The sequence below is a fragment of the Balaenoptera musculus genome, chromosome 1, assembly GCF_009873245.2.
Source record: "Balaenoptera musculus isolate JJ_BM4_2016_0621 chromosome 1, mBalMus1.pri.v3, whole genome shotgun sequence".
Lineage (NCBI taxonomy): Eukaryota > Metazoa > Chordata > Mammalia > Artiodactyla > Balaenopteridae > Balaenoptera > Balaenoptera musculus.
Window position 1 is genome coordinate 154772040 of NC_045785.1, and position 26716 is coordinate 154798755.

The window sequence follows — 26716 nt, forward strand, 5'->3', positions numbered from 1 at the left end:
TGCCACTCTCTCACTTCATCCCAGCTTACCCTTCCCCCCTCCTGTGTCCTCAAGTCCATTCTCTACGTCTGCATCTTTATTCCTGTCCTGTCCCTAGGTTCTTCAGAACCATTTTTTTTTTAGATTCCATATATATGTGTTAGCATACGGTATTTGTTTTTCTTTCTGACTTACTTCACTCTGTATGCCAGTTTCTAGGTCCATCCACCTCACTGCAAATAACTCAATTTCATTTCTTTTTATGGCTGAGTAATATTCCATTGCATATATGTACCACATCTTCTTTATCCATTCATCTGTCGATGGACACTTAGGTTGCTTCCATGTGCTGGCTATTGTAAATAGAGCTGCAGTGAACATTGGGGTGCATGTGTCTTTTTGAATTATGGTTTTCTCAGGGTATATGCCCAATAGTGGGATTGCTGGGTCATATGGTAGTTCTATTTTTAGTTTTTTAAAGAACCTCCATACTGTTTTCCGTAGTGGCTGTATCAATTTACGTTCCTACCAACAGTGCAAGAGGGTTCCCTTTTCTCCACACCCTCTCCAGCATTTACTGTTTGTAGATTTTTTGATGATGGCCATTCTAACCAGTGTGAGGTGATACCTCATTGTAGTTTTGATTTGCATTTCTCTAATGATTAGTGATGTTGAGCATCCTTTCATTTGTTTGTTGGCAACTCCTTAGATTTTAAAAAGAAAAAAATTTTAAAAGATGAACTGTTAGATTTCATTAAAAACCTCAACTATCTAAATTTAATTTAATGCAAATATATTACTATCTGTGTTTTCTTTAAAAGAGTTAACAAGGTATTTTAATTGGCCAGATGGCACCAGTTTTTCAGGTGCTCTATGCTCATCCTGTATTAGGATATAAGAAAGTGTGTGTAACATGGGGTTTACTTCCAATATCTTAGATATCCGAGTGACTAAATTTGCACGTGGAAGAAGCATTAATTTGGCCCTTTCTTATAGAGGACGACAAGCCTTGAAATCCATTGGTCTGGAAGATCAGGTACCTTGTTAATGCATTTTCCTTATAGAAAATAACACCTGCTGTTTTTCAACAACTGCACGGTCTTGATTTCTCCTAGTTCAAAGCACCACTTAATGCCAAAGAAACCTCTGCATGAGAGCTCATCTTACAAAGGTTTTCAAACTTCTAAATTTCACAACAGGGTGAACATTTCCCACTTGAAGCACCCGGGGGGACCAGAGCAGGTTGTGGGGCAGGCAGATACTGTATCTGGTGGGAACTTGATCATCACTTCTGACACTGGGCTCTCAACAGTATCGTGAACCTCTGCCTACAGAAGTGTGATCTGAGATGGCATCCAGGGTGAGAGGAGGCAGGGGACCTCCGTTCTTTTGACTTCTTAGGTCCATAATCTCTTATCCACAACTCTGTACTCCAGAAGTTCTGGGACTAGAAAGCTTTTTCATCACCCACTCAGCAGCAAACTTGACCTGATGTGAGACTTTTTATAGCCTTTTTTAAAAAAATCTCATTTCATGTGAATGTGTTTTACTAAAGAAATATTGTGTTATGGGGCGGTGCCCTAGACTCCTCTGTGTGTCATATAATAACCACATATGCACTACATTGCCTATCTAAAATTTGAAAACATCTGAATTCTGAAACCAATGAGCTCTCAGTGTTTGGATTGTGTGCCTGTTGCAGATTTTCCTTATATGGATTCAATGTTGCTAAACTTCTCATATCATGTATCTTGGAAATGTGAAGAGAAATAATATATTTTTATTGATAGTACTTTTGCAACAGTGTGTCTTTGAAATGATATATAAGTCAATATAACTGCCATTTGCATTTCCACATTTTTCTTAGGCATGTGTAGGAAAACACTTTGCACTGGATTTCAGGAATCCTGGGATTTACCCCTCATGCATTACTCTCTTTTGTGATCATGAGAAAACTAACTTAATTTCCCTGACAATGAACCATTTCTTCTCTTGTAATATTTGATTTAGACCAAATAAACTTGATGTCTATTCTAAAATCTAAAGGTTAAAAAAAACCTAAAAACTAAAATTTGCAGGAACATAGTTTTTATTGATTTTCTACCATACTGTGTTTGCATGGACCTTTACATTATTTTTTGATTTTTGGAAAATACTTGAATAATCACATTTTAAAATCAATATCTTATTTGCATGATGCTGCATTATGGAAATTGAAATTGATATTTCTGATTTTATTTCAGATTGTATCCCAAGGTATCCCCATGAGAGCAAGAATGATTCACTCTCTTTCAGGAAAAAAGTCTGCAATTCCCTATGGAACAAAGTCACAGGTAGGTTTACCTGGAGATACTTTTTTTGTAAAATGGTAATAACTGAGTCTAATGTCTGGAACCTGCTACTTGCTTGTTGGCCCTGCCTTTCTTCTCTAACCCTATCTTTGACATTGCTTGCCTGTTTAGAATGCAAGAATATATACTAGTTAATTCATATGAGATGCTTAGAAAGGGCCCAGTCCCTAATAACCATTCAATAATGGTTATTATTGTTATTGCTATTAGGCTGTTTTATGCCTCTATGCTTCGCTCATACTGGCCTGGGATGCCCTTTCCCTCCCATCTCCTTTCAACTAGATAGAGATTACCATGTATTTATTGTTAAGCATACTATGCAAGAACAACGCTATGCAAACTTAAGTTTTATGATGCTATTGCCTCCCCCTAACTGACTCTCTTGCCCCAAATTATTATTATTCTAGTTATAATAGAATTTATAGAATGAACTGGAAATGCTTTCAGCATTGTATAATTTCTCAAACAGAGGCCAGATGATGATGTAGTGTTTAAGAAAGAAAATCCATTATCCTGCTTTGTGTTTTTCTTCTTATCTTTGAAATAGTAATGTACAGAGTTGGGCAAGGTATTTATTTTTATCTGATTACACTTTCTTTCTACATTTACTTCTTTGAGAGAGAGAATGAATGTACCATAAATCTATCAACCATAGAAAAACCCCAGCTTGCTTTATCCAGCAATGCCTCATTTTGCAGAGCCCAAGTGAGGTTCATATTCTTCTGAGTCTCTGATCCTCTGCAGAGCTTCCATTGCAGGTAGATCAGCACTTCTCAGACTCACCTGGGATCTTGTTAAAGTACAGAGTCTGATTCTGTAGGGCTGGGGGGGGGAAGCTGAGGTTCTGCAAACCAAATTCACCCAGGTGGTATCCAGGCTGCAGGTCCACAGACCACACTTTGGGTAGCAAGAAATAAAGCACATATGCTCATGGGAGTAAGGTCTTTGTGGATCTTGTGCTGATTAAAGAAGCTGAAGCACCTCATACTCATTAGGATGGCTACTATCAAAAAATAAGTGTTGGTGAGGATGTGGAGAAATAGGAAACTTGTACCCTGTGGGTGAGAATGTAAATTGGTGCATCTACTGTGGAAAACAGGGCGGTGGTTCCTCAAAAAATTAAAAATAGAACTACCATATGATTCAGCAATTCCACTTCTAGGTATATATTCAAAAGAACTGAAAGCAGGGTCTGGCAGAGATATTTGAACACCCATGGTCATAGCAGCATTATTCTCAGTAGTCAACAAGTAAAAGCAACCAAAATGTCTATTGATGGATGGATAGATAAACAAAATGTGGTATATACTTATGTGAGATAATAGAAAAAATACATACAGGTCTCTGCCCTGGTTCCTGACACAGGGCTCCTAAAACCCTTGTAGTCTCCTAAGTGATAAAAACACTAGGAGCATCTTTTGTTCTAATATTTGGTCTTTGGTTCCTTACACAGAGTTTCTAAATCCCTTGGAATTTCCTGGGTGACAGCAGTGTCTTTCCAGGTAACTCTGGATGGACTCCTGGAGGGGGGCTGGTCACCAGAAAGACCAACTCATGATTAGAAGCTTGGAACTTGCAGACCCAACCCCCATTCTCCAGAGAGGGGAGAAGGGCTGGAAATGGAGTTAATTATCCATCATGCTTACATGATAAAGCCTCCATAAAAATCCCAAAAGTATGGGGTCCAGAGAGCTTCCAGGTTCATGAACACATGGAGGTACTGGGAGAGTGGCACACCCAGAGATGGCAAATACATACTTTATCTTATGCATCTCTTCCACCTAGATGTTCATCTGTATCCTTTATCATATTCTTTTATAATAAACTGGTAAATGTAAGTAAACTGTTTCCCTGAATTCTGTGAGCCACTCTAGCAAATTGATTGAACTTGAAGAGGGGATCATGGGAACTTCTGATTTATAGCTGATTAGTCAGAAGCACAGGTGACAAACTGCATTTGCAATTGGCGTGTGAAGGAGGGGAATGGTCTTGTGGGGCTGAGCTTTTAACCTGTGGAATCTGATGCCATCTCCAAGTTAATAGTGTCAGAATAAACTGTAAGATGCCCAGCTGGAGTTGCAGAGAATTGCTTGGTTTGAGGAAAACTCCCACATGTATGGTGTCAGAAGTGTGGTGAGTGTGGTAATAGTATGAGAGTAAAGGAGAGACACACAGCAGAGGTGTAGGTTTTCTATACAACATAAAAAGGAATACTATTCAGCCTTCAAAAAGAAGGAAGTTCTGATATTCTACAACATAGATAAACCTTGAGTACTTTATACTAAGTTAAATAAGCCAGTCACAAAATGTTAAGTACTATATAATTCTGCTTATGTAAGGTATCTAGAGTAGTTATATTCATAGAAAGAGAGAGTAGAATGGTGGTTGACAGGGCCTGGAGGAAGGGAGGAATGGGGAACTATTATTTAATGGGGACAGAGTTTCAGGTTTACAAGATGAAGAGTTCTGTGGATGGATGGTTCTGATAGTAGCACAACCATGTAAATGTATTTAATGCCATCGAACTGTATATTTAAAAATGGTTAAGATGGTAAATTTTGTGTGCGTTTAAAAAGTAATTGAAAAGTAAAACATTCCAACGACTAAGTGGGAATGAGGGGGTAGTGGGGAAGGACTAAAATTGTCTATTAAATGACTTTTTAGAAATAATAACCTGCTTATTTTGGCATTATGAAAACTTAGGTACAGAGTCTTAATACATGAGCCTGGCAGGGGAAGGAAGGGCAAGAAAGTCCACTGACCACCCATAGTCAGATAAATGTCTTCAGATAATTAATATGTCCTGTTTAATTGGCCCCAAATTGAGCTTGGTGCTATAAGAAAAGAATTGCCTCTTCTTGATAGACAAGTAAGATTTACACATGCAAGTCAAGTATAAACTATACTAACTAAATGGATCTTTTCTGTAAGCAATAATTGTCCTCCTGTGCTATGCTAACCATGCCCTGTGCTGGTTGCTGGGGAACAGGAGAGGAGCTTGCAACCTGGGGAGGACAGATAGCAATCAAGTTCTTGTGAAAAGAACTCACGCGAGCGATGGCAGGAGCACTCAGCTATATGGTTCAGAGAGGGAGGAAAGCTTTCATTTTCAGAGAAGAGAAAGTGAAGCTTGAAACAGACATTTTGTTTAAATCTTAAATTGGCAGCGAAATAACACTGTCCCAATCAAATGACAGTCTATCTATGGAGGTACGTTGGGTGAGATCAAATTTCTAAAAAATGTAAATTTTTAAGTGTCACGTGTGTCCAATGATGAGAAAACTTGCAAATGCACTTTCGAATAACAGAATCTCACAGCGATCAGCAGCTTTAGATGCATTGACTCCAACCACCTTGGAGAAAGAAACAGGCTGCATGATCACATGAGGTCAGCAGCAAGGGAGAAACAAGACAGGTTGCCTTACAGACAACAGCCAGCGAGCATGGTGTAGGAGGCCCTCAGAGGAGTGCTGGTAGTACTGCTTAGTTGCACTATTTCTTTTTCCTAAAATGAGAACGACTCGTAATAGTCATCCCACCTTTCTCTTGGATTAACATTGTGCTGAGGAGGTCCAATTCAGCATATCCATACCTTCCCCAGAGATTGAACCAATAAAGTATGAATAGATCAAGGAGTAAGATATGGTTCAAAAATAACAGGGAAGCTAAATGAAAAGAGTGACTTGGACCTGAGGCTAAAATTGACTTCCTTACCCTCACAGAGAGAGAGAGAGAGAGAGAGCGGAGCAATTTCGTCACCAGTGACTCCCCAGGAAGGTGAAAGTGTTGGTGGGAGTTCTCATTTTGGGGCCTTCAATACAGAAGGAGGAAATGATCCTTCCCCATCCATCTTGCCATTTCTCAATTCTTAACAACTGAGTTAATGCTAAATTTATAGCTTTGCATCACTGTCTTTAAACTGGAGTCAAACATGGGGCCTCCTTATCTTTTAAGAACTATATAAAATTGCTTTGAATTGGTTGATTCCACAGACTGTGGAAGTGCAAAGCCATCCCCATGACCCCAGGATTTCTTCGAATGCTCAGGGAGCCTACCTACTGTCCTATGGACTTCTTGGTGTCCACTCCCTCGCCTCTAGTATTGGCTGTGACCATGGTGGCCACACATGAAACTCACCCTTTTCACCATTTTCCACACAAAAAGCACTCACTCAAAATACACATGAATATGCTGAAGACTTGGGGGTCATGGAAGGCCCACCTTGCCCAGGGCGCAGCAAACAATTTATAAATCTCTAGTGTGTACAATTTGACCTCTGAAATCCTTTCCATACCCCCTTCTCTGAGCCTCCCTCCCCAAGCTGTTATTTCTCTGCCCTTTCTCCCTTGTGGTGACTGTCTTACTGGTTCCTCCCATTTCCCTCCCCAGGTGCCAAATATCAAAATACTCTCCAATATACGGAGCAGATCAGAGTTCCCCCAATTCTTCTTGCTAAACTCCTATACCCAAAATACAGAAATGGTGCCCCCTTACTAGAAAACATTCTCATTTGAAGGCTTTCAGGACTAGAATGTAAACATTTTTTCCTAGCATATTTGAAAAAGTCAGCACTGCAACTATTGTCTTACAAATCTCCAAAGGAGATTATCCTACTTCTTTTAGGTTTGGTTACAAGGGCCCCTTTATAGCTTGTGACTTGTTTGTTCTTATTCTTACTTATTCTTCACAAGATAAGCCTTTTAGAATATGTATTGGAGAAGTGAAGCTTGATGTGAGTGACTTTAACTTTTGGTTATAATAAGATACTGCCCAAAGATATGGAGTAGATTAGACCGGGACTCTCCCTGGCCTTCCTGCAGGACCAACATGTCTGTTGGTTCCCAGATTATTAGTTCCCAGATCATCTCAACTAAGCCTGATAGGAATCAACTGAAAGGGAAAGAATATTTTCCTCACATTAATAAGCCTTCATAATTTGAATGTTTCCTAATATACTTTGAATAACAAGTGTGGTTTCTATGGAAATGCAATGATTAATAATGTAGAAGAGTAGAAAACAACCATGAGGCAGAGAATGAAGACATCCCTGTTAATTTTAATTTATAGCAAAGACACAGGAAGCTCCTCCTCAGTCACTGCTTCCGTAGCATGACCAAGTTATTTTTACACCAAGTATAGATTTAGCTGTTAATTTTAAATGCCTATATTTGAATGAGGTGAAGATTAATAAATTACCATATTTGTGTTAAATGTTGTAATGTCCCATAATTTGGAAAATTATATGCTTTAAAATTTTAAAGCAATAGACTTGCCCTGAATTGCAAGACTGCATTATGACTTTCATGAGCCCTAGATAGGCACTTTTGCCTTTGTGAGACCCTTTCTCTATAAAACAATAAATATTGAAAATTAGATAATCTTAAAAAATAAAAAATAAAAAAAGAAAATTAGATTGTATGAGTGCATTGTTATAAAGATTATATTAATCTTTAATATAATCCAGACTGGATTCATTCTTATATATATTCATTATATTTATTTTTTCTTCTGATTTTAAAATAAACTAAAATTAAAATATTTTCGTGAATCCCTGAAAATATCATGGGCCCTATGCACTGTTCTGACCGTACCTCATGGAACGGTTGGCCCTATGAAGTCAGAAACAACCAACACATGTCCCAGCTGGGGTCCACCTACTCCTAGCAACCCTCACCCCACCAAAACCACACCACACACACACACAGCCTTTCACACCGAAATGAAGGCTTTCAAAGTAGTTTCTTTGGGAAATAGTACATTTATTCTAGTAATGCTGTCATTTCTGAAGTTTTTTACACAGCTCGATTTGGAGACCTAAGATGAATATATGAGATTTATGTTTGATTGTTAAAACTATCTTAGTGAAAATAATGTTTTTGCTACCAGAAAAAGGTTTGTTTTTTATAGTATCGAACCTAAGTTTAAACGTGAACATTGTATAACATGTATTTGATTAAAGTGTTTATAGAAAAAAGGTTACTTAGTTAAATGCTTATAAAACTGAGCTTGCAACCTTCTGCTAAATGATTAATATTTCCTATTGCTGAGTGAATAAAATAGAAGCATATTTGTCCATTCTTCAGAAACAAACAGTATCTACTATATTTTTCTTGCAGTATATTCTTTCTATAAGCAGAGAAAATCTAAACAAGGATCTACTGACTGGTAAGTCCAGTGCTTTATTCACCAGTTGTCATTTTCTGTAAAGCACGTGAGACTAATGACTGTCACATGATTTACTGAGATTTGTTTACTATTCCTTTTTTTGGGTTATTAAGAGCAAGACTATGTACAATACAAAGTGTTTCTTTAAAAGTAGTGGTGATGCATCTTCCAGCATCTCTTTTTCATTTTATCAGTGGTCTAAATAAAAATCATTTGTTCAGCATGTATTGAATTCCTATTGTTTTCTAGGCACTGGATTGAATGAGTGCTCACTCATCGGTGAAGAACTCATGGTCTAGTGGAACAACAGATATACAGATGTAACAATTTTCAAAGAGACAATTCGATTTTCTTACCAGAAAGATGAAAAGCAATAGTGTGAAGGCTGATAGAGGGCTGCAGTTTTTAGAGTATTATGATAATCCCTGTGTGCAAAAACAAGGCCCTGGACTAAAGCTATAGCCAAGTGGTTGGGGAGAGGTGTAGATTCAAGATATTTGTAGGAGACAAAACAGATTCAGGGTTTAGGAGGCTGAGAAAGAGGAAGGTGTATATAAGCCTGAAGATTCTCATGTAACTAAAAAGACCTACCTATTAATTGAAAAGCCCCTGGATTGCAAATTAAATTTGTAGCTTGGATAATCAATCCAATCACATTCCATGTAGCCCTTTATCATAGTTTTTTCTCTTCTTCAGCATTTGTACTAAACAGATTCATTCCATGCAAAGCATGCCATTAGTATTTCTACTTTCTTTTAAATCAATCAATCCCTCAATGCATTCCAGCAGCCTTGGATTTTTGGAGAGCAGAGGTTCCAATGATTTATCTGTGTTTCTCCTCAGTCCCCTACCCAGAGTGAGTTTGCAACATGTCTGTTGAATTGAATTCAACTGGGAGGAGGAGTGATGTGGAAGGTCACTCTAGTTGATTCACCAGGTACTTAAGAAATAGGGCTTAGTATTCTTCTTATTTCCATTTCTTTACCTGCAGCTGTAAGACTGACTTTTGGATGAGTAGATAGGTGGGGGTGAGCTAGATTGCTTGATATATTCATGTTGATCTTAAGAAAAGAAACTACAAAACAGCATTTTGAAAAAGTAGCATAGTGGACCTAAGATAATCTCTTAAGGGTATCCTATGAATTTATTGATAAAAATAATAGAAAATATTCACTGATGCACCAGGCACTATGTTAACGGCTTTATATTGCCTCAATTTGTATAACCCTCCAAACAACTCTGTGAAGTGGGAATTATTTTTATCTCAGTTTTATAGATGGTAAAGGAGGCTTGGAGAGCTCCACAGAGCAGCAGATTACACTGTTAATAAGTAGTAGAATCTGGATTTGAACTTGAGTCTGTCTATTCCAAAGTCCATGCTTTTAACTATTACAGTCACTGCCTCCAGTATTATATATAATATATGAAACACCTGCTAATAATAAGGAGCTAAAACATGTGGGAGATCCAATCTTGCATGCTCCCCTGTTTTTCATTAGGGATGCACTGCACAGCATGCAATTTCATAAATGACATAAATATGTTGATAAAAAGAATGCTGAATCTCTTGACTCCTAAAGTTTGTTTGGCACATAAAGTTCTTTTACACAGCTCTTATTTCTTTACATGGCATCAGATGTGTGAGCCACCCATTCTACATATAAATGCTCATTCCTTCTAATAGAAGAGCCTCACCTCTGAAAGTATTGTAACTAAATCATTTCCCTGCATCAGCTTTTCATGTAGGATTGTTTCATAGTTTACTATTTGGTGGGCTGTTAATAATTGTTAAGTAAAACAAACAGAAAAAGTATGTGTGGTCAAGTAAATTTGATAAACCCTGCATCAACTTAGTTTTAAAAGTCTTTTCTTACAGTACTTCTCAGGGCCTTTATTCTACTAGTCTGCAGTGTGGATTTTCTAGAACAATGCTGTCTAAGATGTGACCACAAATGCCAGCCACATGTATAATTTAAAATTTTATATTAACCACATTAGAAAACCTAAAAAGAAACAGGTGAAATTAATTTTAATAGTATATTTAAACTAATATATCCAAAATATTATCATTTCAATGTGCAATCAATGTAAGAAAGCTACTCATGAGATATTTTATTCTTTTTTTTTTTTGGTACTAAGTTGTCAAAACCCAGTGGGTGCATCACATATCCATTCAGACCAGCCACATTTCAAGCACTCTAGAGCCACATATATCTGGGGACCAGGACAGCACAGCCAGGAGGGTCAGAGTATGAGCATTTCTCTAATGACTGACCACAGAACAATTATTTTGGGGAGCATATCACAGGACTAGTGCTCCATGGAAAATTCTTTGGGATGTATTACTATACATCTAATTTGAAAATAAAATAAAATTTAATTTACAAAAAGGTTGATTCCTCAAACACATTTTGTGTTTGTATTGATAAAAGACACCCATAGTGGTTCAGGTAAACTCTGACTTCTCCAAGTTATTTGTCAAAAGGTTTCTTAAACATAGATAAATCTTTGGCTTATCTCAGATTTCAATATTCTAAAGCTTCCAATCCCATGTCCAAGAATCTTAAAGTCTTCAGACCCCAAATCAAACTCAAGCAAAGCAGAACAAAAAAAAGACAAAACCTGAGATGAAAAGGAGAGATAAGTACAGTTAGGAATATTGAATTGGAAGTCAGGCCTCTGGATTATTTTTCCTAATATTTTTACTTTGTATGGTCTCAGACATCTTGTCTTTCCCTCCAGGATCTTGATTATTCCATTTATAAGATGAAGAGTTTTGAAATAAATCATCTCTGAGGTCTATTCCAGCTCTAACACCTGCATTCTGATTTGCAGCTTTAAGAACAATAAATAACCACTAATTATAGATCTCCTGCCCATGAGAATTAATAGGAACAAAAATAAGTTTACTACTATGATAAGAACATAATTAATAATTCAGAAAATGAAATACACTATAGATTGTTAGCAGGCAAAGAAAGCACTAAAATAATTTGATTCTACTTATTAAGTTTCAAATCTTCTTACTCATTTTCCCCTAACTGTTCCAGTGTTTGATTACAAAAAGAATTAGTATCAATAATCTATATTTATGACAAATTGAGTCAGAAGTCTAGAGGACTTGCTAAAAAGAAACATAGTCAGACATAGTATGAAAAAGGAAGTTTGACTGAATATTTCCAATCACAAATTAAACCTTAAATTGGGGAAAACTTTTAAAATATGTGATGACAGCTTCTTTCCTAGGGTGCTGACAATTACAGTGATGTAAGAATTTGCATAATGGAATTAGATTTTTTTTTTTTTTGAGATGAGGATAGTTGATTTTTATTCATCTCTTTTGCTATCAAATTATCCTGGAACATTTGCCAAATAATTGTCAAATTACCTTTTAACTAACTCATTTTTACATTGGTAAGAATAAGTATCTCTATCACACTGTTCTCATAAAATGATTAATATTTCAATTTGATTAAGTGAAATAAGAATTGGAATTTCATTTCTATTAGTTGTCTTTCTTTGTTTCCTCAGCTGTTGAGAAATATCCCAATGCAAAGGTGCACTTTGGCCACAGGCTGTTGAAATGTAATCCTGAGGAAGGAATGATCACAGTGCTTGGGTAATCACCAGTTAGCCTTTTGACTTCAGAGGTGAAGGGGTGACGTGGAGAATTGTACCTGTAAACTTTGTTCTCTGGCTCTTTTGAAAGAATTAAATGATTGCTAACAGGGTAATTCAAATAGTTTCTAGAATCAAGTAATTTTATATTGAAAATAGGTCTTGGATGCCTTCTGAATACAAGCACCAGTGATTCTTCCTGATTCTCCTGTTCACTCATCTTCTTATAGTATTTGACACTAGTAACCATACTCTGCTTCAAATACGCTCCTCCGTTGAAACAGATGACCCTCCGCTGCCCTGTTTCTCCTCCCCTCTTTCTGAATACTATTTGTCTGCCTCCCCTTGGCCGAGTGCATTTCCTCTAGAGTTCTAAGCCTCACATCCCACTCGTGGGATATGTAATGGATTCACAGTTCATTCAACAACTACTGGTAAATTCACATTTCTATGATTAACATCTCCAGGCCAGGCCTTTATCTTCATTCTCAATCCTTATTTCAATCTTAATCAATATTAATTTCCCATTAAACACCTTCACAACTACTTGCCATAATCTCAAACACATCTAAAACCTTGATCATCTATTTGTCACCAAGCATCTCCCATTCCTGACTTCCCTAGTACTATTACCCAAATAATTAAAATCATCCTTGATGTAGCCCTTTCCTTATTTTCTCCCACTAGACCTATAAACATTCACCAATCATTCATACTTTCTGTTTGCCTCAGAGCCTATGTCTTTCTTCTTCCTGAGCACCGCAATCCTTGGGCTCTCATCCCCACACATGCAGGCTACTACAGTCACCTTGTCCCCATTTCTTTCCCGTTTGCATTCTGACTCCACTGCAATGTTTCCACTCTTCAGTAAGTTATCTTAAATTACCACTCTTTATACACCATCTCTCCAATGGAAAAAAATTGTTTTCTCCCATTTGCCAGAATAATGTATTTAAACCTTTTGTCTTAACATTCAAAATTCTCTTCTCCTTCCTTCCCAATTGTATTCTTTTCTTAAATTCATCTTCTGATCCCCTCTGTTCAAGACAAATGTGTTGCTCCTAGAAGATTCTGGTCACATCCCTGTGGTTGTTCATACATTCTCTCCATTTGAAACACTTTGCTTTCTTTTCAAGTTTCTCTTCTCTCATGCAGGGAACTCAACTCTTAGTCATGCTTCTGTGGCCTAGCATGTCTTTATTAATCAGTATGGTTGTGTGTTTTCCTCATTCTCATAAGCAAACCCATGATTGGGACAATTGTTATCTTCATTTTATAGCTATCCACTCAAAGCTCTAAATCAGACAGGTAAAAGTGAGTAGTGGCCCCATTAAGTCACTACTTTTTATACCCAATAGAGGTACTTCATCATTTTCACCACTAGACTTTTTTTTGATGATTTATTTTATTTTTCAGACATGAGAATGTTCCCAAAGATGTCACCTGTGACCTCATTGTAGGATGTGATGGAGCCTATTCCACTGTCAGAACTCACCTCATGAAGAAACCCCGCTTTGATTACAGTCAACAATACATTCCTCATGGGTTCATGGAATTGACTATTCCACCTAAGAATGGGGATGTAAGTCCTTTCCCTTTCTTTTCTTCTTTCTACAACTCTCCTCCTCCCCCTGCCCCGTATTAGTATAGAAGCGTGTTCTAGTGCAGTTGTTCTCATAGCATATCTTGATCCATGCCACAAGAATTTTGTAGTTAATAATAAATTGGATGTACAGGTATCCCTTTAATAATATCACTCTCACTCCCTTACCTTTTGATATGTTTTCTTGAATGGGGAAGAAAGGAGAGGAATTACAACTACCTTATTGGAAACACACAGGGGATTTGTCTTACACAATAATATCATTTTTCTATTATCTCTTGGGAGAAAAAAATTGGGTTGGGAATCAACTATGTATACTGACAATCCAGAGTTCTTATACTCATGATTAAATGAAAAAGTTATTAAATAAGGTGAACAGCAAGCTGTTGCAAAGAGATTTGCATTGCATGTTTCTCATTCCCTGCTTCCCATGTTAAACCATACGTGGCCGGAGGGACATATGTAGTATGTATATTGTGTATTGTCATAAGCAAATAAATGTAGGAATTTAATAAGGAAAATTAAAACACCAACAGAAGCAATGAGGATCTTGGCTTATCAGTAATGAAAAGTAAACAGCATTAGTTAAATACTTGATTTGTGTATAAAACATACATTTTTAAGGTACACATTTAATTTATACTATTTGAAATTCAGACATCTATAAAATAGTTTGTCAGTTTGGGATAGTGGTATTATAGACCACTTATATACTAAACTATCAGCCAGTCAAATCCATATTTTAACATTTCATTGTCTTTCTATTTCTTCCTCCTGGTTAAAAATGGATTTACTAATTCTTCAATGATATTTTATGGTCTTCAGGTGGGTCGTATTCTAATGGCTCAGGATCTGATAATTCTGGATTAAAGGATTCTGTTGAAAAATTGTCCCCAATTTGAGTGGGATCATGCCTACTAATGTAGATTTAAGATAGCCATTTATTTACAAGGTGTTCCTATTTAATAGTAATGATTGGTGGTTTATAGAAAGTTTTTATTCTTTTAAGAAATGCTGTTTTGACATAGTAATGTGACCAGACATGGGAATATTTTTGACATGGCCCAAAAACAATTCTATGAAACTTTCTCTCCATTTCTTTCTTTCTTCCTTTCTTTTCTTTTTCCTTTTCTTTTTTTTCCTTCCTTCCTTTTTTCTTTTTCTAATGTAGCAGATATTTTCACTCCATCTCTGACAGGTGGAGTAGGAGCGAGAGATTGGGTGAGTGACAGAGTTGGGTGAATATTAGGGGAGTGCTTTTGGGAATTATGTGGGAGCTCATCTTAAAGCTGTTTTTGCACAGCAAGCAAACTGTCTTGCTTAGATTTTATGTGTGAAGGGACTTGTAGTAAGAAGACCCATGGGAATTATGACGAACCTGACCTTGGGACTGCTGCTGCATAAGGATATCTATTGAGAGCGTGACTTGGAATAAAGAAGCTGAAAATTTAAAGAGTTGTTTTCTAGGGTCATGAAATATGTATGAATATCAAAATGTGTTTGGTATCATATTTGCTTTATCAACACCATGTAGGAGAGGTCAAAAGATAGCAAGAGGGAAGCAAGGAGGCTCACCTCATCCAGGCTGGTGTCCTATTACCAGTAAGGCGCAGCCGTGCTCATCTGTGCCTCCTCCACGCTGCTCAGCGTGCCCACCCTTCCCAGCAACCACTGTCCTTCACTCCTATCTAATCTACCAATCCCTTGTTTCAGCAATCCCAGCCCCACAGTCCTCTTACCTGACCAGCTTTTATTTCCTAAACTTCTAACTCGGCACCAAATCATTTTGTCTCTCTACCCCTTGAGTTGTTGTTAAAGAGAAGTTTTTGGGAGCTTTTCATATGTATATATCTTGCCTATTCAACTGCTTTGTGAGATCTTTGGTGTCAAAGTGTTATTCACTTATTCATCTCTTTGTCTGTGTATTGGGCTTTCTTTGGGGCTCTGGGGATAAAAAAGCCGGGAAGAAACAGTTTCATCTCCTAAGACACAAATAACTATAAAAAAGTGTGAAAATGTTAGCTAGGAGACTAAGATGTACTTTCTGTCATCTTTTTACTACATAAGACATATATATGGTAGATGCTCTCTAAACATTTATAGAAAATAATACAAACTTAAAATAGTTGGGAAACTGATTGCATATTCTTATGTATGTAATTCCCCTGGGAACCTCAGTGGTTTGGGTGACTTGGGTCTTTGGGTCAATTCATGTACCCAAGCCATACATACCTACTCAGGCGGCTATTGCCCTGTAGTGGCTTTGCTAAAGAGGGAGCATTTCTCTCTATTATTTATGTTGTAGTAAACAAGCGATAAGAGGCTTGTTTGTAAAATTTTGTTTTGTCCATGAAGTTTAAACTTAGGACCTTTCTGTTTATACAAATAAGTACCCAAATAAGGTAAAAAAAAAAAGTAGAAAAATATTACACATATATACACACATCCACACATACACAGCTTATGGGTGTATATAATATATATTTTATATATATATGTATACATATTTGTGTATGTGTATATGTGTGCGTGTGTCCATGGAAATAGAGGAGAGAGAGAAAATGAATATCTTATAGCATGTTCTCAAATCTTGTATTATACATGGTATCAAAAACTCACCTAAGCCTGAGTTTATAAAGACAGAACACAAAGTCTTTTCTAAGAAAACTTCTGCTTTACGTAGCAATGGATGTGCACATCACCATGCATATGACACTGATTTAAATTGCTGTGGAAACAATTATAACATAAACAGAATCATCTTGTTTAATTTGTTAATGCAGATGTGCTACATTAATACACTAATTATGTATACATTTTTTCCCTGCAGTATGCCATGGAACCTAATTATCTACATATTTGGCCTAGAGATACCTTTATGATGATTGCACTTCCTAACATGGTAGTGTAAAATTTCTTATCAACTGTCATTTTGCATATATAATTAATGTTTTTCGTTACTTACTTTTATACTCTGTATGCATGAATGTAATCAACTTCATCATTGTTTAGTCTATTTAGTGATTATATCTGAAACTTTGGGGATACTGAGGAAAAACCTGAAGGAATCAAAATTATTTACGTTGGAAAGTATATTTAACATATATGAATGACTAATGGGAGTTTATGTGTGGTGGTACTTCACTGCCACCTCCCCCAAGACAGCACAGGAAGAAATGGTCCCCAAATAAAGCCAAAGAGATTTAGGTTATATATTAGGAAGTATTTTTCATCCTTTAATATCTGTAGGACAACATTGGAATATACATTATCTCAAAAGAGTATGGCTGTTCTTTCATTAGAAAGAAAGAGACTTTTTGGCTATATTAATACATAATATATACATATATATAGTTATTATTATCTATATTATCTATATAGATAATATAGACAGATATACCTATTGATATTTCTCTGGTTGGTCTTTTACTTTCTTTTTTTTTTTTCTTTCACTTATTAACAGTCCTAGGGTCCAATGCCTTAATATCTTAACATCTTAAATGGAACAACAATAAAGAAAAAAAAAAAGAGGAGAAATCAAATCCAACCAACCTATTAATAATCTAAGAAGTGTAATGTTTGCTTGGTGAAAATATCTGGAGTTTACAGTATAAAATTCTCCTGATAACCAAGAAGCTGGGGAGCACCTTGGGACTTGAAGGAGCTTTTCCCTGGGAGTGAGGGAAGAAAGAGAGGGTGCCTTTCCTGTCTGCTTGGACATTCTTCCCAGAGGCCCCTGAGCCACAGCACGCGCTCTGTGATTCAGGGATCTGCCTTAGTGCCAGCATTGCCTGGCCCCCTGATCTCTCTCACACTGTTTCTCTTCTTCTCACAGAACAAATCTTTCACGTGTACTTTGTTCATGCCCTTTGAAGAGTTTGAAAAACTGCTAACTAGTAGTGATGTGCTGAATTTCTTCCAGAAGTACTTTCCGGATTCTATCCCTCTAATTGGAAAGTAAGTCTCAAGATGTGCAATTGTGCCTTTTGCCCCACTGGTTTGAGTTATTCAAAGTTCAAATAAAGGTTAATGCACTTATTTCCATTTTTGTTAAACATGACCAATCATGCAGTGACCCAGACAGAAGCCTAGATTACAGCAAAAGTCCAAGAGGATCTTGTGCTGTGAACAGGAATTCTGAAAAAATCCAGGCCAGGCCAGTTTCCCTGGGAAAGACAAGCCACCAATGTCCCTGGACCTTCTATGTACCCTGAACAGGCGCTCAGGCCCCTTAGGGCTTGCCTGTGCTTCCTTCTGCTGGTGGGAACACAAATCTATGTCAAGGCAGAAATAGCTGGCAACCTCAAGTCTCAAGTCCACCAGCTGCTAGCTGTATAAGCTTTCCTATGTCTCACGCCCCTCACAGTAAAATGGTGATAATAGTAGTACCTGCGCCAAAGGGTTGTTGTGAGGAGTAAAGTGGATCATGCCTATAAATCATTCAGCACAGGGCCAGGCACATATAAAGTTCCCCCAAATTGATAGCTAATTGTATTAGCTGTCTGGCTTATCAGTCTCAGCTCCTCTGGCCCATATCAACTTCGCCTCCATACGGATCTTGTCATTTGGTCTCACTCAGTGCCTCTCTCCCACTGTCACTCCGTCCTGGAATCCAGCTCACTTTCTATCTCCAGTGATGTCTTCATGGAGGCAGCACAATACTGCAGACAGAGCAAGATTTTAATACTGCTCTTGTCCCTGACTTCCCTGAGTCTCAGATTTTTCATCATTAAAATAGACATCAGGATACCTAACTTTTAGGGCAATTTTGAAAATTGAATGAGCTAATTATGTAAAAGGGATAGCCCACTGCCCACCCATAGCAGATCTATTAAAAATTGTCAGTTCTCATCCTTCCCTGCAGAACAACTCAATTGCCTGTGTTGGTTTCTCCTTCTCTGACTTTGAAGGGATATCTCTGCACACCAAACTTTAGCCCATAGCTACTTCAGAACTTGTTCTGTGGCTCTTTCTTGCCTCTCCCACTAGATTTAAGATCCTCTAGTGTATGTACTACTTCTCTACCTATAGCTTCCACAAAACCTCTGTAGATGCTTGACAGATACTAGCTTAATTACAGTTGTTCATTTCCAAATACACATGGATTCACATTAACTTAATTTTGGTTTGTTGTGTGTTAATCAAATGCACAACTGCATCTCAACTTTTTCCAAGGAAACCTAAAACATTCCAATGTAGTTGAAAATTGTGTGATCTGTGTGCTTGATAATAAAATTTTCATGACATATAACACAGACATATTTCAAGTTATTCAAATGCAGCTAAACTTGTTCTTTTTGGATGTGATTAACACTGTTGCAAATTAAGAATATAAATAGAACAGTGGAATTTGGGAACTAGAAGAAACTTCAGTTCTCCCTCTCCTGTTTTCTTCCTGGCATTCTCACGTACTTTTCAATGAAATATTATGTTAACAAAGCCAGTAAATCTGAAAGAATTACACAATATTTAATACCCAGCTTAACATTTTTATTGTTTTCCTCTAAAGGCAAACCCTGGCACAAGATTTCTTTCTGTTGCCCGCCCAGCCCATGATATCCGTTAAGTGCTCTTCTTTTCACTTTAAATCACACTGTGTGTTGATGGGAGATGCAGCTCATGCCATAGTGCCCTTTTTTGGGCAGGGAATGAATGCGGTAAGTTCTTTGTTCCATAGGTAAGTCCCTTAAATTTCTCTGGGTCAGTCTCAACTAAAAAGTCTTAAATAAAAAACATGCTTAAAACTATCCCCACATAATCTCTGAGAAAACAGTCAACTCAACAACCACACCAGCTATTTAACTAGATTGATCTCTAAATATAGTCAATTCTTGGATTACTTGATCCAGTAATTTAGTGTATAAAAAAGCATAAGATAGTTTTCTGTTCAGTTAGAAAATGTATTGATGACTTGAAATTTAGAAACTTGACTATCAGCAATTCAAGACTTAATTTTTAAAGTATATTTTTTCTAGAGATTATAATGTTAGTAACAAAAAAGAAAAATACCCCAAATTATCTTTTTTTTCCCTCTGTTTTTTCATTCCAAAGGAAAAGAAAACACAATTGATAGAGTTAAATAAAATGATAAAACAGACTAGATGTTGAATACTACTGCTTTCATGGAAATTTTACCATTCTGGCTAAAAAATATTTCAGAAAAGGAATAGTGTTCAAATATTGAACATTAATTTTAAGGAATTCTAAAAATAATTGTCTAGACAAACAATTATTTTATGTGCATGTGTGTTTGATTACTAATAGTTTTATAACCATAGTCTTATATTGTTTTGGTGAATGGGATATAGTCCAAGAATAAAGGGCTTATGAATCTAATCAATTATATTTTGAGCAAAGTAGTCATAAACATTTTGTTTTACAAAAGAATAACAAGAGAGGTGGGATCAAGTTGGCAGAGTAGGAGGACCCTGAGTTCACCTCCTCCCACGAACACATCAAAACTACAGCTACAGCTACACATAGAGAAACTCACTGTGAACAACCTGAAGACTAGCAGAATAGCTCTTCTACAACCAAGGCTGTAAAGAAAGAACCACATGGAGTCTGGTAGGAGGGGAGGAGAATTGATCTAGTCAAGACACACACCCCTAGTGTGTGACCCAGAAGAGGAGGGGGATATCACAGATTTGGGGATCCTCCCTGGGGAGCGAGGAGTTTGAGCCACATATTAGACACCCCAGGTCTGGGGTTCAAGGCCAGGAAAATGAGACTCCTTAGGTGTTTTGAAAACCAGTGTGGCTTACTAGGGGGCAGTAAGAAACTGATACTCTGCTCCTGAAGAGCATGTGCACAGACTTGCTTGCTCCCAATCCCAGCATGGAGGCAGCAGACTGACAACTGCTGGGTGCTCTGGCTGGCCTACCAGGGCTGCCCCAGTGTGCCCCCCAGCCTGCACTGGGCTCCTGCTCCAGCACCTTCTACTCTGGTGCTGTTCCCCACTAAGGTGGAGGCTGCTGTTGCCAATGAGCATGCACATACCAGGGAAGGAATGGAACCAGCTCAGCAGTGTGGCTCCAGCCCCTCCAGCCCCCACCCTCCCTCTAACCAAGATGTGTACACCTGGGGAAAAAGCAGAACCAGTTTAGAAGTGCAGCTCCAAGCCCTCAGGAACCTGGCCATGCCCCCAACCAAGGCAGAGATTGCCATAACACTCAGCAGAAACCCACCACCCTCGGGGCTTCTACTCCAGTCCCTTGAGCCTCAAACCTTACCCCATAGGGCAGTGACTGCCACTGAGCCTAGGAGAAGCCCTGGCTGCACCTGGATCTGGCTCTAGCCCCTCTGAATCCAGCCCTATTTCCCACCAAAGTGGTGGCTGCCAGCATACCCTAGGGGAAAGTGTGGCCCATGCTCACTTCAGATGCAGCTCTCCCACCAAAGCCAGTGGGCACATGCAGACTGAATAGGACATCATAGGACATGCCTTCAAGACCAGGACAGGTAACTTTCACATAATTTCATAGAGACAAACATAGAAAGTTAAACAAAATGAGAAAATGGAGGAATATGTTTCAAACAAAAGAACAAAGTAAAACCCTTGAAAAATACCCTAATGAAACAGAGATAAGTAATTAACCTAATAAAGTGTTCGAAGCAATGGTCATAAAGATGCTCACCAAACTTAAGAGTAGAATGAAAGCACTCATTGAAAACTTCAACAGAGATTTAGAAAATATAAGAAAAAACCATTCAGAGCTAAAGAATATAATAACTAAAATGAAAAATACACTAGGGGGATTCAACAGCAGATTAGATGATATAGAAGAATGCATATGTGATCTGAAAGAAGGAATAGTGGAAATCACAAAATCAGAATAGCAAAAAGAAAAACAAATTCTTAAAAATGAGATCTCTGAGACAGTATCAAACATACATTCACATTATAGTGGTCTCAGAAGAAGAAGACAAAGAAAGAGGTAGAAAATGTATTTGATGAAATTGTGGCTGAAAAGTTCCCTAACCTGAAGAAGGAAACAGATATCCAGGTACAGGAAACAAAGAGAGTTCCAAAACAAGATGAACCCCAAAAGACCCACAGCAAGACAATGAAAATGGCAAAATTAAAGAAAGAATTTTAAAGGCAGCAAGAACAAAACAAAGAGTCACAAACAAGGGAATGCCCATAAGGCAATCATATCAGCTGATTTTTCAGCAGCAACTTTGCAGGCCAGAAGGGAATGGCATGATATGTTTAAAGTGCTGAAAGGAAAAAACCTACAACTAAGAATACTTTACCCAGCAAGGTTATTGTTCAGAATTGAAGGAGAGATAGTTTCTCAGACAAGCAAAAACTAAAAGAGTTCATCATTACTAAATCGACCTTACAAGAAATGTTAAAGTGTCTTCTTTAAGTTAAAAAGAAAAGGCTGTAACAAGAAATAAGGAAAATAAGAAGGGAAAAATCCCACTGGTAAAGGCAAATATATGGTAAAAGCAGATATATGGTAAAAGCAGTGGCTCAACCACTTAAATAAGCTAGAACAAAGGTTAAAAGACAAAAACTGTAAAATCAAGTATAATTACAATAAACAGTTAAAGGATAGGCCTGAAAATGTAAAATATGATATAAAAAACACAAAACATGGGGGAGGAGTAAAAAAAAGTAGATCTTTTAGAATGTTTTTGAACTTAAATGTCTATCAGTTTAAAACAAGTAGGTATAGTTTAGGTCAACATATATGAACTCCATGGTAACCACAAATCAAAAACCTACAATAGATACACAAAACTTAGAGAGAAAGGAACACAAACATAACACTAAAGAAAATCATCAAACCACAAAGGAAGAGACTAAAAGAAGAAGAAAAGAACAAAGAAGAACTACCAGAAAACAAATAATAAAATGGCAATAAGTACATACCTATTAATAACCACATTAAATGTCATTGGATTAAATGCTCCAGTCAAAAGACATAAGGTGGCTGATTGGATTAAAAAATAAGATCCATCTCTCTGCCGCCTACAAGAGACTCACTTCAGAGCTAAAGACACACACACAGATTGAAAGTGAGGGGATGGAAAAAGATATTCCATGCAAATAGAAACAAAAGGAAAGCTGGGTAGCAATACTCATATCAGACAAAGTAAATTTTAAAACAAAGTCTATAATAAAAGAAAAAGAAAGGCATTATATAATGATAAAGGGGTCAATACAGGAAGAGGATATAAAAACTGTAAACTTATATGCACCGAATATAGGAGTACTTAAATATATAAAGTGAATATTGACAGACATAAAGGGAGAAATTGACAGTAATACAATAATACTAGAGGACTTTAACACTCCACTTGCCTTAATGGATAGATCATCCAGACAGAAAATCTATAAGGAAACAGTGGCCTTAAATGACACATTAGACCAGGTGGACTTAATAGATATCTACAGAATGGCAAAAGCAGTTTTAAGAGGGAAGTTTATAGCATTTCAGGCCTATCTCAAGAAAATAGAAAAGTCTCAAGTAAACAACCTATCTTACCATCTGAAGAAATTAGAAAAAGAAGAAAAAACAAAGCCCAAAGTCAGCAGAAGGAAGGAAATAATAAAGAGCAGAGTGGGAAATAAATGAAATAGAGAACCCCTCTCAAAAAAAAAAAAAATAGAAAAGATCAATGAAACCAAGGGCTGGTGTTTTAAAAAGATAAACAAAAAACAGATAAACCTTTACCTAGGCTCACTAAGAAAAAAAGAGAGAGGATCCAAATAAACAAAATAATAAATGAAAGAGGAGAATATATAACCATTATCACAGAAATACAAACAATCATAGGAGAATACTATGAATATGCCAACAAATTGGACAACCTGAGAGAAACAGATAGATTTCTAGAAACATACACTCTTCCAAGACTGAATCAGGAGGAAATAGATAATCTGCACAGACTGATTATTAGTATTGAAACTAAGTCAAAAATCAAAAACACTCAACAAACAAAACCAGGACTAATAACTTCCCAGATGAATTCTACCAAACATTTTCCAAAAAATTGAAGAGGAGGGAACACTCCCAAATTCATTCTGAGTCCAGCATTACCCTGATACCAAAATATACAAAGACACTACAAAAAAAAAAAAAAAAAAGAATATTACAGACCAATTTTTCTGATGAATATAGATGTAAAAATTCTCAACAAAATATTAGCAAATAAATTCAACAATAAATTAAAAGAATCATAAACTATGATAAACTGGGATTAATCCCTGCTGTACAAGTATGGTTCAATATCTGCAAATCAACCAGTGTGATAAATCACATTACCAAAACAAAAGATAAAAAATCACATGACCATCTCAATAGATGTAGAAAAGGCATTTGACAAAATTCAACATCCATTCTGATAAAAACTCTGAACAAAATTTGTACAGAGGGGACATATCTCAACATAATAAAGGTCATTTATGACAAACCCACAGATAACATCATACTCAGCAGTGAAAAGCTGAAAGCTTTTTCCCTAAGATCAGGAACAAGATAAGGATGTCCACTCTCACCATTTCTATTTAATATAATACTGGAAGTCCTATCCATAACAATCAGACAAGTAAAAGAGATAAAAGGCATCCAAATTGGAAAGGAAGAAGTAAAACTGTCACTATTTGCTGATGACATATTATATATAGAAAACCCTAAAATCTTCACCAAAAAAATATTAGAACTAATAAAATGAATTCAGTAAAGTGGCAGGATACAAGATTAATATACAGAAATCTGTTGCTTCTCTATGCACTAATAATGAACTATTAGAAAGCGAAAGCAAGAAAACAATACCATTAGAATTGCACCAAAAATAATAAAACACATAGAAATAAATTTAACCAAGGAGGTGAAAGACTTATACTCTGAAAACTATAAGACATTGATAAAGATAATTAAAGATGATAAAAATAAATGGAAAGATATCCTGTATTCATAGATTGGAAGAATTAATATTGTTAAAATGTCCATACTACCCAAAGCAGTCTACAAACTTAATGCAATTCTTATCAAAATATTCATGACAGTTTTCACAGAATTAGAAAAAAAATCCTAAAATTTGTAAGGAACTACAAAAGACCCTCAGTAGAAAAAGCAATCTTAAGAAAAGAGAACAAAGCTGGAGGTATCATGGTCCCTAAATTCAGACTATGCTACAAAGCTATAGTCATCAAAACAGTATGGTAATGACACAGAAACAGACACATAGGTCAATGGGACAGAGAGCCCAGAAATAAACCCATGCACATATGGTCAGTTAATCTACAGCAAAGGAGGCAAAAATATACAATGGGGAAAAGACAGTCTCTTCAATAAGTGGTGTTGTGAAAACTGGACAGCTACATGTAAAAGAATGAAATTAGAATATTTTCTCATATTATATACAAAAATAAACTCAAAATGGATTAAAGATTTAAGTGTAGGATATGAAACCATAAAACTATTAGAAGAAAACGAAAGCTTTCACACAGGTCTTAGTAATATTTTTTTGGATCTGTCTCCTCAAGCAAAAGAAACAAAAGCAAGATAAACAAGTGAGACCTAATCAAGCTTTAAAGTTTTGCACAGTGTAGGAAACTATCAACAAAAGGAAAAGGCAACCTACTGAATGGGAGATCTTTGCAAATGTAATGTCTGATAAGGGGTTAATATCAAAAATATATAAAAACTCATGGAGCTTAATGTCAAGAAAAAAAACAACCCAATTAAAAAAATGGGCAGAAGACCTGAATAGGCATTTTTCCATAGAAGACAAACAGATGGCCAACAGGCATATGAAAAGATGCTTAACATCACTAATCATCAAGGAAGTACAAATCAAAACCACCGTGAGATATCATCTCATAGTTGTCAGAATAGCTATCGTCAAAAAGACAACAAAGAACAAGTGTTGTCAAGGATGTGGAGAAAAGGGAATTCTAGTAATGTTGGTGGGAATGTAAATTGGTGCAGCCACTAAGGAAAACAGTATGGAGGTTCCTCAAAAAATTAAAAATAGAACTACCATATGGTTCAGAAATTCCACTCATGGTATATATCCAAAGAAAATGAAAATGCTAATTCAAAAAGATATATGCACCCCATGTTCATATCAGCATTATTTACAATAGCCAAGATATGCAAGCAACTTAGGTGTCCATTAACAATGGATGGATAAAGAAGTGCTATGTATATACAACAGAATATTACTCAACCATAAAAAAGAACGAAATTTTGCCATTTGCAACAACATGGATGGACCTGGATGGTATTATGGTTAGTGAAATAAGTCAGACAAAGAAAGACAAATAATGTACGTTTTCACTTATATGTGGAATCTAAAAAATAAAGCAAATGAACGAATATAACAAAGCAGAAACAGACTTACAGATACAGAGAACAAACTAGTGGTTACCAGTGGGTAGAAGGGGAGGGGGAGGGGCAAGATAGATGAAGGGGATTAAGAGGTACAAATTATGAGGCATAAAATAAATAAGATGCAAGGATGTAATATACAGCACAGGGTATATAGCCTATATTTTATAATACCTTTATATGGAGTATAATCTATAAAAATATCAAATCATTATGTTATATACCTGAAATAAATATAATATTGTAAGTCAACTGTACTTAAATTTTTTAAAAAGTAAGGGAACATCAACGTTAGCATAGTGGATAATTAGAGCTCCCTGGTTCAAAACCTGGCTTCATGATTTATTAGAATATGTTCTCATGCAACTAATTTATCTCTACTTCCTTATCTGTAAAATTCGGATTTTAATAGTACCTATCTCATAGGAATTCTCCAGGAATAAATGAATTAATTAAATAAAGAATTTAAGAGTGTTATCCCTATATGGTATCTCTCATTTCTAAATTCCTATAGCATTAACAGCTTATATAATTGACAAATTTATTTGCTTCAGGTATGATATGTAAAATTGATATAGAAATATTTTATTTCTTAACCTTTACATATTTTTATATTGTCTTAAAACCATAGTTTGAATTCCTAGGATGCAGGA

At 36.4% G+C, this 26716-nt stretch overlaps 1 protein-coding gene across 1 annotated transcript in view; it reads left to right on the forward strand.

Moving 5' to 3' along the window:
* KMO (kynurenine 3-monooxygenase) overlaps nt 1–26716 on the forward strand; it is a 55260-nt gene that overhangs the window by 21246 nt on the left and 7298 nt on the right. The window contains 8 exon segments of the mRNA XM_036856628.1: nt 918–1015; nt 2223–2312; nt 8447–8495; nt 12027–12114; nt 13530–13695; nt 16547–16618; nt 17552–17673; nt 19226–19373. Coding sequence (XP_036712523.1) covers nt 918–1015; nt 2223–2312; nt 8447–8495; nt 12027–12114; nt 13530–13695; nt 16547–16618; nt 17552–17673; nt 19226–19373 — 833 coding nt within the window.